We start from the raw sequence: 17,629 nt of genomic DNA, 5'->3' as shown, positions 1-17,629 counted from the left end.
GGAACCCCCCAGCAGTCTAAGTCTATAGCAGCATAACTAAGGGATGGTTCAGGGTCACCTGATCCAGCCCTAACTATAAGCTTTAGAAAAAAGGAAAGTTTTAAGCCTAATCTTAAAAGTAGAAAGGGTGTCTGTCTCCCTGATCCGAATTGGGAGCTGGTTCCACAGGAGAGGAGCCTGAAAGCTGAAGGCTCTGCCTCCCATTCTACTCTTACAAACCCTAGGAACTACAAGTAAGCCTGCAGTCTGAGAGCGAAGCGCTCTATTGGGGTGATATGGTACTATGAGGTCCATAAGATAAGATGAGACCTGATTATTCAAAACCTTATAAGTAAGAAGAAGAATTTTAAATTCTATTCTAGAATTAACAGGAAGCCAATGAAGAGAGGCCAATATGGGTGAGATATGCTCTCTCCTTCTAGTCCCTGTCAGTACTCTAGCTGCAGCATTTTGAATTAACTGAAGGCTTTTCAGGGAACGTTTAGGACAACCTGATAATAATGAATTACAATAGTCCAGCCTAGAGGAAATAAATGCATAAATTAGTTTTTCAGCATCACTCTGAGACAAGACCTTTCTAATTTTAGAGATATTGCGTAAATGCAAAAAGGCAGTCCTACATATTTGTTTAATATGCGCACTGAATGACATATCCTGATCAAAAATGACTCCAAGATTTCTCACAGTATTACTAGAGGTCAGGGTAATGCCATCCAGAGTAAGGATCTGGTTAGACACCATGTTTCTAAGATTTGTGGGGCCAAGTACAATAACTTCAGTTTTATCTGAGTTTAAAAGCAGGAAATTAGAGGTCATCCATGTCTTTATGTCTGTAAGACAATCCTGCAGTTTAGCTAATTGGTGTGTGTCCTCTGGCTTCATGGATAGATAAAGCTGGGTATCATCTGCGTAACAATGAAAATTTAAGCAATGCCGTCTAATAATACTGCCTAAGGGAAGCATGTATAAAGTGAATAAAATTGGTCCTAGCACAGAACCTTGTGGAACTCTATAATTAACCTTAGTCTGTGAAGAAGATTCCCCATTTACATGAACAAATTGTAATCTATTAGATAAATATGATTCAAACCACCGCAACACAGTGCCTTTAATACCTATGGCATGCTCTAATCTCTGTAATAAAATTTTATGGTCAACAGTATCAAAAGCAGCACTGAGGTCTAACAGAACAAGCACAGAGATGAGTCCACTGTCTGAGGCCATAAGAAGATCATTTGTAACCTTCACTAATGCTGTTTCTGTACTATGATGAATTCTAAAACCTGACTGAAACTCTTCAAATAGACCATTCCTCTGCAGATGATCAGTTAGCTGTTTTACAACTACCCTTTCAAGAATTTTTGAGAGAAAAGGAAGGTTGGAGATTGGCCTATAATTAGCTAAGATAGCTAGGTCAAGTGATGGCTTTTTAAGTAATGGTTTAATTACTGCCACCTTAAAAGCCTGTGGTACATAGCCAACTAATAAAGATAGAGTGATCATATTTAAGATCGAAGCATTAAATAATGGTAGGGCTTCCTTGAGCAGCGTGGTAGGAATGGGGTCTAATAGACATGTTGATGGTTTGGATGAAGTAACTAATGAAAATAACTCAGACAGAACAATCGGAGAGAAAGAGTCTAACCAAATACCGGCATCACTGAAAGCAGCCAAAGATAACGATACGTCTTTGGGATGGTTATGAGTAATTTTTTCTCTAATAGTTAAAATTTTATTAGCAAAGAAAGTCAGGAAGTCATTACTAGTTAAAGTTAAAGGAATACTCGGCTCAATAGAGCGCTGACTCTTTGTCAGCCTGGCTACAGTGCTGAAAAGAAACCTGGGGTTGTTCTTATTTTCTTCAATTAGTGATGAGTAGTAAGATGTCCTAGCTTTACGGAGGGCTTTTTTTAAAGAGCAACAGACTCTTTTTCCAGGCTAAGTGAAGATCTTCTAAATTAGTGAGACGCCATTTCCTCTCCAACTTACGGGTTATCTGTTTTAAGCTGCGAGTTTGTGAGTTATACCACGGAGTCAGGCACTTCTGATTTAAAGCTCTCTTTTTCAGAGGAGCTACAGCATCCAAAGTTGTCTTCAATGAGGATGTAAAACTACTGACAAGATACTCTATCGCACTTACAGAGTTTAGGTAGCAACTCTGCACTGTGTTCGTATATGGCATTAGAGAACATAAAGAAGAAATCATATCCTTAAACCTAGTTACAGCGCTTTCTGAAAGACTTCTAGTGTAATGAAACTTATTCCCCACTGCTGGGTAGTCCATCAGAGTAAATGTAAATGTTATTAAGAAATGATCAGACAGAAGGGAGTTTTCAGGGAATACTGTTAAGTCTTCAATTTCCATACCATAAGTCAGAACAAGATCTAAGATATGATTAAAGTGGTGGGTGGACTCATTTACATTTTGAGCAAAGCCAATTGAGTCTAATAATAGATTAAATGCAGTGTTGAGGCTGTCATTCTCAGCATCTGTGTGGATGTTAAAATCGCCCACTATAATTATCTTATCCGAGCTAAGCACTAAGTCAGACAAAAGGTCTGAAAATTCACAGAGAAAGTCACAGTAACGACCAGGTGGATGATGATAATAACAAATAAAACTGTTTTTTGGGACTTCCAATTTGGATGGACAAGACTAAGAGTCAAGCTTTCAAATGAATTAAAGCTCTGTCTGGGTTTTTGATTAAGTAATAAGCCGGAATGGAAAATTGCTGCTAATCCTCTGCCTCGGCCCGTGCTACGAGCATTCTGGCAGGTAGTGTGACTCGGGGGTGTTGACTCATTTAAACTAACATATTCATCCTGCTGTAACCAGGTTTCTGTAAGGCAGAATAAATCAATATGTTGATCAATTATTATATCATTTACTAACAGGGACTTAGAAGAGAGAGACCTAATGTTTAATAGACCACATTTAACTGTTTTAGTCTGTGGTGCAGTTGAAGGTGCTATATTATTTTTTCTTTTTGAATTTTTATGCTTAAATAGATTTTTGCTGGTTATTGGTGGTCTGGGAGCAGGCACCGTCTCTACGGGGATGGGGTAATGAGGGGATGGCACGGGGAGAGAAGCTGCAGAGAGGTGTGTAAGACTACAACTCTGCTTCCTGGTCCCAACCCTGGATAGTCACGGTTTGGAGGATTTAAGAAAATTGGCCAGATTTCTAGAAATGAGAGCTGCTCCATCCAAAGTGAGATGGATGCCGTCTCTCCTAACAAGACCAGGTTTTCCCCAGAAGCTTTGGCAATTATCTATGAAGCCCACCTCATTTTTTGGACACCACTCAGACAGCCAGCAATTCAAGGAGAACATGCGGCTAAACATGTCACTCCCGGTCCGATTGGGGAGGGGCCCAGAGAAAACTACAGAGTCCGACATTGTTTTTGCAAAGTTACACACCGATTCAATATTAATTTTAGTGACCTCCGATTGGCATAACCGGGTGTCATTACTGCCGACGTGAATTACAATCTTACCAAATTTACGCTTAGCCATACAGCAATACCATGTATTTCCCCCTTTAACATCAACAACAGCTTACAGTCTTTAGTGGTAGTTGTGGATGAGGCTCTCTGATTTTCTTTCACCAAACAGATCATATCAAGGCTTGTATCTCAGATGTACCTTCTGGCAATTTGTAGCTAAACTTTAAGGTCTTCTTTTTAAGAAAATCCTCCTCTACACCAATTCATGTCACCCACAGCTACCACAAAAGACTCCAACGTGTCATTGATGTTGAAGGGGGCAATACACTGTATTAAGAACAAGGGTATGTAAACTTGTGATCAGGGTCATTTGGATACTTTCTGTTGTCATTGTCAGGATGTGAGGTTTTTGTTTTATTTTATGTTTTGGTTTGCTTTGTTTGTTCAGCTGAGTTTTTTCCTGCTTGGGTCTGTTTGTCCCTTTATAGTCTGTCTCTTGGTTCTTGGTAGTGAGCGTTTCACTCTCTCTGGCCACACCCTCTTTCTGGTGCCTTCCATGCACACCTGGTTCCTATTTGCAGCTTATCATCTGTGTGTATTTAAGATCAATAGTTTGCTCTGCTCCTCACCAGATTGATGTGCCTTGTGCCTTCTCTCCAGCTCTGTTTTGTGTATTTAAGCTTGACGTTCCTTATACTTCTGCTCTTTTTGGACTGCCTTTTTGTGTACCAGACCCAGTTTGCTGTTTCAGTAAACTATTTTTACACACAGTTTTTTGTTTGAGCCCTGCATTTGTGTCCAGCCATCTCTGCCTACTAAGCCTGATAGATCAATCTGGCCAGTGATGGATGCAGCGGACTCGAGCCCTTTTCAGCTTGCAGTACGCCATCACAGCAGACAGCTAGCCCAACAAGAGGACCAGCTTGCCGCTCTTAGCACTGGCTTTAGTGAGCTAGCTCAGCACCAAGACGCCTTCATGTCTTCCGTGAGCACCCAAATGGAACAACTTTTGTCGAAGCTTGACTCTCAGGCCAGCCCGGACTTGGCTAAAGGTAACATCAGTCACCCGCCTACAGATCCGCCGGCCGCCTTACCGGCTTCCGCACCAGAGCCTGTCATCTGTAATCAACTTTCCCGCCCAGAACGGTTCTCTGGTGATGTCAAGCCATTCATCACCCAGTGTGAGTTGCATTATGAACTTATGTCATCTATGTTTCCGTCTGAAAAGGCCAAGATAGCATATATGATAATGCACCTGTCCGACCGGAATGCGGCATGGGCTACCGCTGAATGGAACTGTCAGTCACCTTCCTGTCCTCGCTCCAAGCATTTACCACAGCACTCCAGCAGGTGTTCCAGAATACATCCCCGGGGCGCAAGATGGCACACTCACTCCTGAGGCTGAAGCAGGACACTCGTCATGTAGCCGACTACGCACTCGACTTCCGCATCCTCGCCACCAAGAGTGAATGGAACCCAGCCGCCCTCGTTGATGTTTTCTTCCAGGGGCTGGCTAACAACATCCAGGATCAACTCATTGCCATCGATCTTCTTGAAGACCTTGATGAGCTCATAGCCCTGGCCATCCGGATCAATCGTTGTCTAGCGGAATGTCCCCGCCAAGAGGCTTGCTTCCTGCCACGACACTCCACTGTGCCCATTCTTCAGCCATCCACATCCCATCATCCCAAAGCCGACACAGCTCACTGCAGATCTGAAGAACCCATGCAGCTGTGCCGAACACGTCTGTCCCTGGAGGAACGATGCCACAGACGGGAAGACAGACTTTGTTTTTATTGTGGACAGCTAGGTCATATATCGCCAGTTGTCCAGTCAGGGGTGCCTCTGCATAAATCTCAAACGCCTGTGCGGGTGAGTTTATATTCTATTTCATCCACCGCTTCACAAAATGCTAAATTAGAATCTGACCAGTCCTCTGCATTTGTGGATTCCGGTTCTGTTGCCAATTTAATATTATCTTCTCTCACCAGGTCACTGCACCTCCGATTATTTTGCCTCTCGCTCCGTCTGGTGGTGAAAGCAGTAGATGGTCATGAATTGGGACAAATTACTCACTGCACACAGTCAGTCCGCCTAACAGTTAATGAAAACCATGTGGAGTCAATCAGCTTCTTTTGTTTTTGACAAGATGACTCACTCTGTTATTCTGGGGCACCCCTGGCTGCAACAGCACAGTCCTAATTTTAATTTGGCTAACTGGGAGATCAGTGCTTGGGGATCAGTACTTGCTCAGAAAATTGTCTTGTGGAAACTGGTTCTCCTCAGTCTAGTGTAATTCCAGATCTTGTGGGGGTGCCAAGTTGCTATCACGATTTAGCACACGTCTTTAGCAAAACTAAGGCTAAATCTTTGCCTCCACACCACGATTATGACTGCGCGATAGATCTCCTGCCTGGGGCAAGTCTGCCTCGGGGAAAGTTGTATTCTCTGTCTGCTTCTGAACCCACCACCATGCAAGAGTATATCTAGGAATCGCTTGATGTGGGCTTGATTCATCCCTCGTCGTCGCCCGCAGGGGCGGGATTTTTCTTTGTCAAAAAGAAAGATGAATCGCTCCTTCCTTGTACTGACTACCGGGGTTTAAATGGAATTACTGTAAAGAATCACTATCCCCTGCCTCTAAATGTGTTGGCTTTTGAGTTGTTAGAGGCACCAAAGTGTTTACCAAATTGGATCTCTGTAATGCTTATCATCTGGTCAGGAACAAACTGGGGGATGAATGGAAGACAGCATTTAATACTCCAACAGGGCACTACGAATATCTGCTGATGGCTTTTGGGCTCACCAATGCACCTGCTATCTTTGATGATGTCTTGCGGGAGTATATGAACAAGCTCATTTTTGTTTATTTAGATGATATCCTTATCTTTTCTCCAGACCTCAAGACACACACTCAGCACATGGACCCGTTCTGTTTTGCAAACCCCATTATGCAACGATTTGTACACTCAACAAAAATATAAACGCAACACTTTTTGTTTTGCTCCCATTTTGTATGAGATGAACTCAAAGATCTAAAACTTTTTCCACATACACAATATCACCATTTCCCTCAAATATTGTTCACAAACCAGTCTAAATCTGTGATAGTGAGCACTTCTCCTTTGCTGAGATAATCCATCCCACCTCACAGGTGTGCCATATCAAGATGCTGATTAGACACCATGATTAGTGCACAGGTGTGCCTTAGACTGCCCACAATAAAAGGCCACTCTGAAAGGTGCAGTTTTATCACACAGCACAATGCCACAGATGTTGCAAGATTTGAGGGAGCGTGCAATTGGCATGCTGACAGCAGGATTGTCAACCAGAGCTGTTGCTCGTGTATTGAATGTTCATTTCTCTACCATAAGCCGTCTCCAAAGGCGTTTCAGAGAATTTGGCAGTACATCCAACCAGCCTCACAACCGCAGACCACGTGTAACCACACCAGCCCAGGACCTCCACATCCAGCATGTTCACCTCCAAGATCGTCTGAGACCAGCCACTCGGACAGCTGCTGGAACAATCAGTTTGCATAACCAAAGAATTTCTGCACAAACTGTCAGAAACCGTCTCAGGGAAGCTCATCTGCATGCTCATCGTCCTCATCGGGGTCTCGACCTGACTCCAGTTCGTCGTCGTAACCGACTTGAGTGGGCAAATGCTCACATTCGCTAGTGTTTGGCACGTTGGAGAGGTGTTCTCTTCATGGATGATGCGAAGGAGATGTGTTGCACTGCATGAGGCAAATGGTGGTCACACCAGATACTGACTGGTATCCCCCCCAATAAAACAAAACTGCACCTTTCAGAGTGGCCTTTTATTGTGGGCAGTCTAAGGCACACCTGTGCACTAATCATGGTGTCTAATCAGCATCTTGGTATGGCACACCTGTGAGGTGGGATGGATTATCTCAGCAAAGGAGAAGTGCTCACTATCACAGATTTCGACTGGTTTCTGAACAATATTTGAGGGAAATGGTGATATTGTGTATGTGGAAAAACTTTTAGATCTTTGAGTTCATCTCATACAAAATGGGAGCAAAACCAAAAGTGTTGCGTTTATATTTTTGTTGAGTATATGTTAAGGCAGGGAACTGTGGATTTCACAGATCCACGGTGTCTTTCCTGGGGTTTGTCATCGCTGAGGGGGAGATTGAGATGGACCCAGATAAAGTGGCGACAGTACATGAGTGAGTGGTGCCCAGTAACCGTAAGACATATTCAGTGACTTGGAAATGTTCATGTATCCATCCCGACTTGTCTGAAGAAAATGTTGTGTGGGCCGCTGAAGAGGAGGTACTGCTGGCCCACAACCACCAGATGTCGCCCTGCTTGAAGTGCGGGCTTCAAGCAGGAGAGGACGTCATAGCAACCGGGAGTGACAGCTGTCACTCGTCATCAGCACCAGCTGTCACTCATCCACATCACCACCACCATAAAGGCCGGACTGCAACTCCACCTCCCCGCTGAGAAATCAGCTACCAGAAGAGGTCATTTCTCTGCTAAACTTAACTCTGACTTATAGTCTGATACCTTTTTGCAGCCGTTTTCCTGTAGTGGTGCCTTATCTGTGGGATTGGCGTTTGGTGTGATCAGCGACGGCTTCGTTTCACACCCCAACCAGATAAGTGGTTAGACAGGAGCTGCACGAGTGTGTGACTGGAGGTGGAGGTGCTCCCTCCCAAAAGAACACAGACTGTGGGATTACTGAGTGTGCGAACTCACACTCATCTATACTGTTTCTGTTCTCTGCCAGCAGTACCAAGTCTGACAGCTGGAGACGGTGGCCACCTGGGGACCCAGGACTTGGCGGCTCCGGTGTTCTTCAGATCCGTTGGCGGTGAGGGCCGTGTGGGATCCGGCTTGGTTCTGGACGGACGTCTCCTATCCTCAAGCCTGCCCACACGTCACTCACATAATTGTTTGTAGTACCAAAACTGTATTTGTCTGTATTCCGTTGTGCACTTCACAACATTAAATTGTTACTGTTTGGCTTATCCATTGCCCGTTCATTTAACGCCCCCTGTTGTGGGTCCGTGTTCCTACATCTTCACAACAGAAAAGTGGCAATAAAATTGATTATTTACAAGTATTATACCAAACGGGCCCGTTACCTATGCAACCCATCATTTTGGCTTTTAGATTTTTAATTAATGTATATCGAGATGTAGAGATTTACAGGAAGATAATTTTAGAAATTTTTATATTGAGAAGCCTGATTTACTTTTTGTATCTGAAATACCATAAACAAATTAAAATGCATGAAATACCAAGGGACTGATTGCTTTTGCAAGCCACTGTATATGTATTGTGTGTGTGTGTATATATATATATATATATATATATATATATATATATATATATATATATATATATATATATACACACACACACACACACACACACACACACACACACACACACACACACACACACAGTGGGGTAAAAAAGTATTTAGTCAGTCCATGATTGTGCAAGTTCTCCTACTTAGAGAGATGAGAGAGGTCTGGAATTTTCATCATAGGTACATTTCAACTATGAGAAACAAAATGAGAAAAAAAAAATCCAGGAAATCACATTATAGGATTTTTAAAGAATTTATTTGTAAATTATGGTAGAAAATAAGTATTTGGTCAATAACAAAAGTTCAACTCAATACTTTGTAACATAACCTTTGTTGGCAATGACAGAGGTCAAACATTTCCTGTAAGTCTTCACCAGGTTTGCACACACTGTAGCTGGTATTTTGGCCCATTTCTCCATGCAGATCTCCTCTAGAGCACTGATGTTTTGGGGCTGTCGCTGGGCAACATGAACTTTCAACTCCCTCAACAAATTTTCGATGGGGTTGAGGTCTGGAGACTGGCTAGGCCACTCCAGGACCTTGAAATGCTTTTTACCGAGCCATTCCTTCGTTGCCCGAGCGGTGTGTTTGGGATCATTGTCATGCTGGAAGACCCAGTCACGTTGCATCTTCAATGTTCTCACTGATGGAAGGACGTTTTGGCTTAAAATCTCACAATACATGGCCCTGTTCATTCTTTTTTACCACATTGTATATGTGTGTGTATGTATAGTACATGTTTCCTATTTAAACAATTTTTTTGTGGTGTATGAGATTTTGTGGTGTATAAGTTTCTGTTGTGGTGTACAGCAGCACTGCGGGAGCACCCCAAATTTCATTATATCCCCCCCCACCTCATGCAATGACAACAAAGACTATACTATTCTATAACTATCACATAATTTTTGCCACAAGTTGAAAAGAAGCATTCTAATCCAATTACATTTTTTCCACAAATCTGATATTGGATATATTACTCCTCGCCCTGACAGGTGGGCAAGATGTCACTTCTGTCGAGAGGCCAGCCCTCCGTAAAACTGTGCTTGTGCATGCATCCGCAATATTTTCGGGACGTGGAACTGTCGATTTATGTGACGAGATGCACAACTTGACAGAACACCGGCCGCAGATGTCATAATGGTGCTGTTAACTGAGAGCAAGAGAACGTCGTGTACCGCCACCGCCGAAATGGGTGAATTTAAGCTATGTGCGGTCAGTGGAGGCAGGGGAGGCTGAGCCTCACCTGTCATCATGGAAAGAAAAATGTAAAATGAAAAAACGAAATGAAATAGTTATATTTATCCAATGATTTGTACTATAAAATTATTTTCCTTTTGACCTCACCAGTTTTAGATTATATTTTTTATTCAAAAATCGCTGAATTTTCACATTTGCCCTTCAAATACTGAGCAGAGACATGCGGTGAGGCAGCAGCCAGCCATGCCAGCTGTGGATTGTGCAATCACTGGGCTAACTGCTGGTATGCTGTGCAGTGAGACTGTATTGCTGTGTCTCTGTATGTCAGTCTTAAAATGCTCAAACACTTTGGCTGTATGAACTTAAATTCCATAGTTTATCTGATGTACATAATGTACAGTGTTTTTTGTCAACAAATGTATGTGTATGCAACGTGTTTCGTGCGCTGAGCGATCATAAAATGACTGGAAACAGGACGACGTGAGGCACACAGTTTTCTTGCCTCATGTTAGGAGGCACCGGTGATCCCAGGGATTCTTCTTGCAGCAACTCCTCAGCTGCAGAATAAGTGACAGCAAGCTGCAAGTCAAGAGCCATGATCCATTTCTTTTACTTTCAGAATGGAGGATTACATATCCAAACTGAAACAATTCTCTAAACTGGCCTTTCAATCGAAGCAGGAGGTAATAATTAAAGGAACACCAACACTGGAGCTAAAAGGTTTGCTTTAGACTATGTGACAGAAGACCCGCTCTTTTCAAACGGAGTGGGACACATAAAAAATCTGGCTGTGTGAGTGTCCAGCAAGGAAATGCCTTTTTCTGCCTTATTTTCCTGCCTTCTTTTCTCAACTTGTGACAATGTCTCTGGCCTCAGATGGGATATTTTTTTCCATAAGGAGGGGCACATGGACTTCATTTATAAGTAAAGGTAAGACCCTAATAATGTTTTTTTTTTAATTAAATGTGCTTTTTTGTGTGCTACAGTTTGTATGTGTAAAGAATGTTGATATGAGATTATAAACATAACCTATTAACTGCTGTCAGTCAAACAGTGAATAAGCTACTCTGTGGGGTTAATCTGAATGTGATGAAGTCAGTGCCTCACCAGTCATGAACCTCACCACACGTCACTGCAGCACAGTGTAGCCTGTTCCTTTCCTCATCCTTCAACATTACTTGAAATGTCATTGAATTATGATGAATCAGCAATTCTATTATAGTCATTAGAAAATTTGAGAAGAGATTTATTTGCAAATAACCGCACCTTTCATCACACTCAAGGTTACCTTACAAATATCTAGGGTATCTGTGTCTAATGCTGACCTCTGTTACTATTTTGTTTCAGTCTTGTGCACCAAAACGGTCACGGTGGAAAAATTCCACAAAAAGTGTAAATGTGCAACTCATATTCCACCCACTGAGGTAAATTATTATTTTCTTTCAACAAGGTATTGGTGACAAAGAGAAGATGGTGAGATGTGAACACAAAAGTTGACAACGAAGACAAAAAAATAATCAAAAACAAGGGCACCGTTAGCACTAATGAGGAGAAAGAACACTCACCTCTTCTCAAAGGAGAGATAGACTGAGTTCTCCTGGTTGTAATTCTCGACCTCTTTGTGCAGTTTGCTTGTCTCTGTGGTCAGTTCACTCATCTTACTCCTAAAAGGACAGTGACACGTCACATTTTATTTAAATGAGTGACACTATGTGTTGAAAATGGATGTGCGCCTTGAAAGGGAACAATGCGGTACATAGTAACAATATTCCACCACAGTGCATAGTTATAGTCAATACTTCTTTAGTGAAAATTTGATATCAGTACATCTACATAAAGGCTTATAAAAATTAATTTTATTCTCCATCTCTGTATAACTGAACCATAACAGCAAATAATAACAGAAAAACGAGACCACCATGCTCGTAGAGTGCAAACCTCTGCCAACACCAGTTTCCATGACATTTTTGAAGGGTGGTAATAAATTAAGCAAAGCTTGTATAATGAGTTGGAATGGCATGTAAATCCAGAATGTTTTTAGAACCTTAAATCTCAACAATTTTTAGAAGAGGAACCCAACCCTTTTATTTCCTGTTAATTATGTAATTTTTTAATGTTAATTTACTGTCTTAATGTATTTATGAATTGTTTAGGTTCTTGCTATCATAAACACACTATTATTATTATTTTATTTTTACTTCTATTTTGTCATTTGATTTTTAAATGGACTACAATGAAAATAGGTCTTTTCACTTTCTTGTGCCATCCATGTATTTTTAACGTATTTACAATAACATTATGTACTTACACTGAACTTACTAAATAAAATCACTCACCGTACTCACACTTTTAATATAAAAATGACTTGCCACTCTCTGCTGGATTGGCCTGTGAGTCCAGAAAGCAGTTAGCAACATCCATTGTTCAGTGTTGTTAGCTAATATCCATAGCTTCTTTGAAAATATTAGTCTTACCAATGTTCCTTTTTTTGCAGCGTTCATCCTTGAGCCAAAATACATAAGCATACCAAACGGCAAGTGTCAGCTGTCCCCAGTTTCTCTGTGCTTGAAGTTGCGTGCACAGCTGCTGTAATTTGATAATTACAAATTAATAATTTGACAAACAAAGATGTTGGCAGAAGACATTAAAAGCACTACACATTTCACTCATGGTACCAACATGACACTTAACAGCAACACAATGCTTAACTAAACTTACTCACTCATCTTCAATCACCTACTCCAATTAAGGGTCGTGGAGGGATGGAGCCTATCCCAGCAGTCACAGAGCGAGAGGCTGAATACACCCTGGACAGGATGTCAGTATAGACAAACAAGTGCAGTCACACCTGCACGCACTCCTACGGACAATTTAAAGAATTCAATTCACCTAACCTGCATGTCATTGGATGTGGGAGGAAGCGGGAGCACCCAGAGAGAACCCACACAAACACAGGTAGAACAAACAAACTCCACACAGAAAGGCCATAGGTGGGAATCAAATACATGGCCTTCTTGCTGTGAGGCAACCGTGCTAACCACTAAGTGACCGTGCTGCCCACTTAACAAAACCGACCTAACCAATTGAACTGACCAAGCCAATTGAAAAACACAATAAATCAATAACACTAACAACACTGTTAAACTAACATGAGCCACAATAATAACATTTGAAACCTCAAACCCCCAAACTCCCCTGGTACACTGCAGCGCAATGTCCATTGTTTACTGGTTAGCTAAAACTGCTAATTTCGCCAAAGGTATTTGTCCAATCAACTTTTCGCAGCATTCATCCTTGAACCAAACTACATAAATATACCAAACGACAAATGTCAGTCAGCTCTCCCCAGTTTTTGAGTGATCGAAGCCATACTAAGGCATTCATGCACGCACGCACACACACATAGAGGCCACTTGGCTATTATAATATAGATATCCACTAAATCTACAATTATGGATCAGATGCAGATCAAAATTAGTCTATTCATTGAGAGTGGCAGTTTGTACCTCATTGTCACAAATAAGTGTGATCGAGGCAAAAAAAAATCCACAATCCAGATTACATCTGGATCAAACTTTGTCAGGCAATAGTGAGTGCCAGTCTGCACCTCACAGACATCATGTAAATTATACATTAAATCGGGTTTTCAAAGTTAAATTTAAATGGACACACAATCTGTAATCTGGATCAGATCCAGATCAGACTTTGTCAGTTGATAAAGGATACCATCCTACATAAAGTTCTCAAATATGAAAGACATTCAGTCCTTTTTGACAGAGTTATGAATTTTTGAAAATGTGTTAAAAATAGGGATTTTTCCAATTTACCAACTTTTTCCTGACTTTGAACTTTGATCTTGAAAACTGAATTGTTTTCACCTATTGGGATATGAATCTTCTCTAAAAATTAAATAAATAACGATATATGAAAAATTGTGGGTTCCAGGCTGTTCACAAACAAACAACGAAACAGGGGCAAAAACATAACCGCCGCTAAACTTCATTTGCAGAAGTAACAAATACATGGAATAGATGATACATTTTTTTTTAATTCTAGTTTCATGTCATAATGTTCGTACTTAGAAAAACAATAATGTAAATTAAAACTAAAACATAGATCTCAAAGAAAAAATTCAAATAGAGGAATTTCAGAATTTCAAACATGAGGATTTTTCCCCTGTTATGTATAAATTGGGAATATATATATATATATATATGTGTGTGTGTGTGTGTGTGTGTGTGTGTGTGTGTGTGTGTGTGTGTGTGTGTGTGTGTGTGTGTGTGTGTACACTGACAAAATCTTTATTATTTTAGCTCACAACATATTCCGAATCAGATGACCATGTTTCAGGTGTAACGCTTTTTGTACCTGATTCAATGTGTTTAAGGGCCCAAAATAAATAGGCAAGCCATTGCTTCAGTGTATCACATCAAAGTCTGTCATATTCCTTCATTATTTCCATAGACTACTTCATACATGAACAGCCTAGAGTAGATTTCCAGTGTACATATCTCTTGGAGTTTGGTTAAAATTCCAAACCCCACCTGTGTTTGCAAACCAACTCTGAATAGTTAAGTTTCTAGTCCAGACCACATTCAAACTTTTCATCAAGTTTAAAAGTTTGTAATCCTACTACCAAATCAACAAAAGAATATGGGTTGAAACCATAATGAAGATAAAACTATAGTTGACAGCAGTGGAACTCATTATAATTAGGTAATTACCTGAGAAGACCCAAGTAGTAGGACTTATCCAGAATCTGTCGCTGGGGTCCTTTTGGAGATGGAAGAAACAGTCAGATTGGAGTCAGCGAGTGGAGGCAGAAAAGCAGAGGAATGAGATTTGTAATGATGGAATTCTTGTCTCTCTGGATGTTTCACAGGTGCACCACATACTAAAATGCCCAAGACAGTTTGTGGAACCATTAACAGTAGTAGCAGTCAGTCCTATAGTGAGGCCAGTTGGTGCCTTATCCAGATTATGTGGTGTGAAGCAGATACAAATCAACAACTCCCCCTGGGCAGGACACCAGTTTGATGCAAGTAAGCACCAACCATGAAGCTAAAATCCACTCGTGATAACAAAGTATGCGTCACTTTACCTACCCTTCATGGAAGTCTTCATCCCACTGAGCCCCTGCTGAGTCATCGGCCGGTCAGTCACTTTGAACTGTGCTGACAGGATTCCTGGTGTGGAGATGGGGACACCCCCCCTCATAGCACTTGTACCTGGAACCATCTGAAAGGAAAGTGACAAAACAGAACGTCAGACCTTGTGTAATGGATCCTACATTCCCGTACCAAAAACTAAAATAACAAATAATAATTTTGAAATTAGACTAATAGTTGAAATTAAATTAGCAATCACACAAATAGCAAGCATCCACTACTTTTTGTGTCTCAATTGTAAAGATTTATTTGTTTTTGGTTGTGTGAAATGGATTTATTTTTCAGATTTTTGTCACTGACCTGATGATCAAATCTCTGACTGCTGTGGGAGTAAGAGGTCTCTTGTACAAAAGAGATATTTTAGGTACTGACATTGAAATGCACTGATAGAAGAACTTTGAACTATACAAAGGACATGTTTAGTATCGCCCTTCCCCTCTCCAAAACAGTCGTATATCATTCTGCAAGTAGCTAACATGAGTTTGTGTGTAAGTGTGGCAGGGGCATGATAAAGAGATGACAATGTATAGTTGTGGCACAGTGCAAGCTCCTCAAATTCACACATGCAATTCTTCAATTAAACTTTCTAGTTAGGCTTGTGGCTGAACTTCCCAGAAGTGACATGACCGGGGTCTAGTACCACAAAACCTTCCATCTAGATCAATTTTTATTATTATTTTTTTTATGTAAGATTAAATCGCAAAAGAGGGTGTTTCAAAATCAGATGACGTCATCCATAACATACACTTTTGGAATATGGATTTGGCAATCCAAACCATCTCCCAGATAAAACACTGATTTTAGCTATTAAAAAACCTCAAAAGATTTCAGGATAACATAATAAAAACCAGGTTAATTCTGATCCACAGAGCATAATAGAAGCTTTTCTGATATAGCTCTGTTATGATTCCACTGGAAGGGTGATTCCAGCATACGAGGTCTGTCAATAAAGCAACGGTCCTTTTTATTTTTTTCAAAAACTATATGGATTTCATTCATATGTTTTTACGTCAGACACGCTTGAACCCTCGTGCGCATGCGTGAGTTTTTCCACGCCTGTCGGTGACGTCATTCGCCTGTGAGCACTCCTTGTGGGAGGAGTCGTCCAGCCCCTCGTCGGAATTCCTTTGTCTGAGAAGTTGCTGAGAGACTGGCGCGTTGTTTGATCAAAATTTTTTCTAAACCTGTGAGACACATCGAAGTGGACACGGTTCGAAAAATTAAGCTGGTTTTCAGTGAAAATTTTAATGGCTGATGAGAGATTTTGAGGTGATTCTGTCGCTTTAAGGACTTCCCACGGTGCGAGACGTCGCTCAGCGCTCTCAGCCGCCGTCGTCAGCCTGTTCAAGCTGAAAACCTCCACATTTCAGGCTCTATTGATCCAGGACGTCGTGAGAGAACAGAGAAGTTTCAGAAGAAGTCGGTTTCAGCATTTTATCCGGATATTCCACTGTTAAAGGAGATTTTTTTAATGAAAGACGTGCGGACGGGTCCGCGCGTCGGGACGCAGCCGACGCGGTGCGGCGGCACAGGAAAAACACCTCCGTGTTGATAACCATTTGTAAAATCCAGGCGGCTTTTGATGGCTTTCAGTGGAGTGAGTATATGAGAAATTGTTTAACAGCAGGACATGTTCCAACTTGTCCTTAAGGCTTTCAACAGAGGTGTTTTTCCTGTGGCGGAGCGTCGCGTCGGCTGCGTCCCGACGCGCGGACCCGTCCGCACGTCTGTCATTAAAAAAATCTCCTTTAACAGTGGAATATCCGGATAAAATGCTGAAACCGACTTCTTCTGAAACTTCTCTCACGACGTCCTGGATCAATAGAGCCTGAAATGTGGAGGTTTTCAGCTTGAACAGGCTGACGACGGCGGCTGAGAGCGCTGCACGACGTCTCGCACCGTGGGAAGTCCTTAAAGCGACAGAATCACCTCAAAATCTCTCATCAGCCGTTAAAATTTTCACTGAAAACCAGCTTAATTTTTCGAACCGTGTCCACTTCGATGTGTCTCACAGGTTTAGAAAAAATTTTGATCAAACAACGCGCCAGTCTCTCAGCAACTTCTCAGACAAAGGAATTCCGACGAGGGGCTGGACGACTCCTCCCACAAGGAGTGCTCACAGGCGAATGACGTCACCGACAGGCGTGGAAAAACTCACGCATGCGCACGAGGGTTCAAGCGTGTCTGACGTAAAAACATATGAATGAAATCCATATAGTTTTTGAAAAAAATAAAAAGGACCGTTACTTTATTGACAGACCTCGTATATTCAAGATGGGTGTAGAGACCTGATGGCCCTCAGCAAGAAGGTTGGGGGATCTCTTCAGATCTGGTCTTTTCTGTGTGGAATTTGCATATTCTCCTTGTGTTTGCATGAGTTCCATCTGAGTGCTTTGGCTTCTTCCCTCTTCCAAAGACATGTAGGTTAAGTGAACTGTAAACTGACCAAAGATATGAGTGAGTGTGTGT

General features: G+C 41.6%; 1 protein-coding gene across 1 annotated transcript in view; it reads right to left on the bottom strand.

The window, feature by feature from the left end:
* The window catches only part of ift74 (intraflagellar transport 74), a 137,743-nt gene that overhangs the window by 109,642 nt on the left and 10,472 nt on the right, over positions 1-17,629 (bottom strand). The window contains exons 3-5 of the mRNA XM_034172843.1: positions 15,098-15,230; positions 14,717-14,765; positions 11,558-11,656 (exon numbers count right to left, since the gene is read on the bottom strand). Of these exons, the coding sequence (XP_034028734.1) occupies positions 11,558-11,656; positions 14,717-14,765; positions 15,098-15,230 (281 nt within the window). The remainder of the gene's footprint in view (positions 1-11,557; positions 11,657-14,716; positions 14,766-15,097; positions 15,231-17,629) is intronic.

The sequence above is a fragment of the Thalassophryne amazonica genome, chromosome 1, assembly GCF_902500255.1.
Source record: "Thalassophryne amazonica chromosome 1, fThaAma1.1, whole genome shotgun sequence".
In the NCBI taxonomy this organism is placed as follows: domain Eukaryota; kingdom Metazoa; phylum Chordata; class Actinopteri; order Batrachoidiformes; family Batrachoididae; genus Thalassophryne; species Thalassophryne amazonica.
The sequence above is the reverse complement of the archived record's forward strand: the minus strand, read 5'-3'. Positions and strand labels throughout refer to the sequence as shown.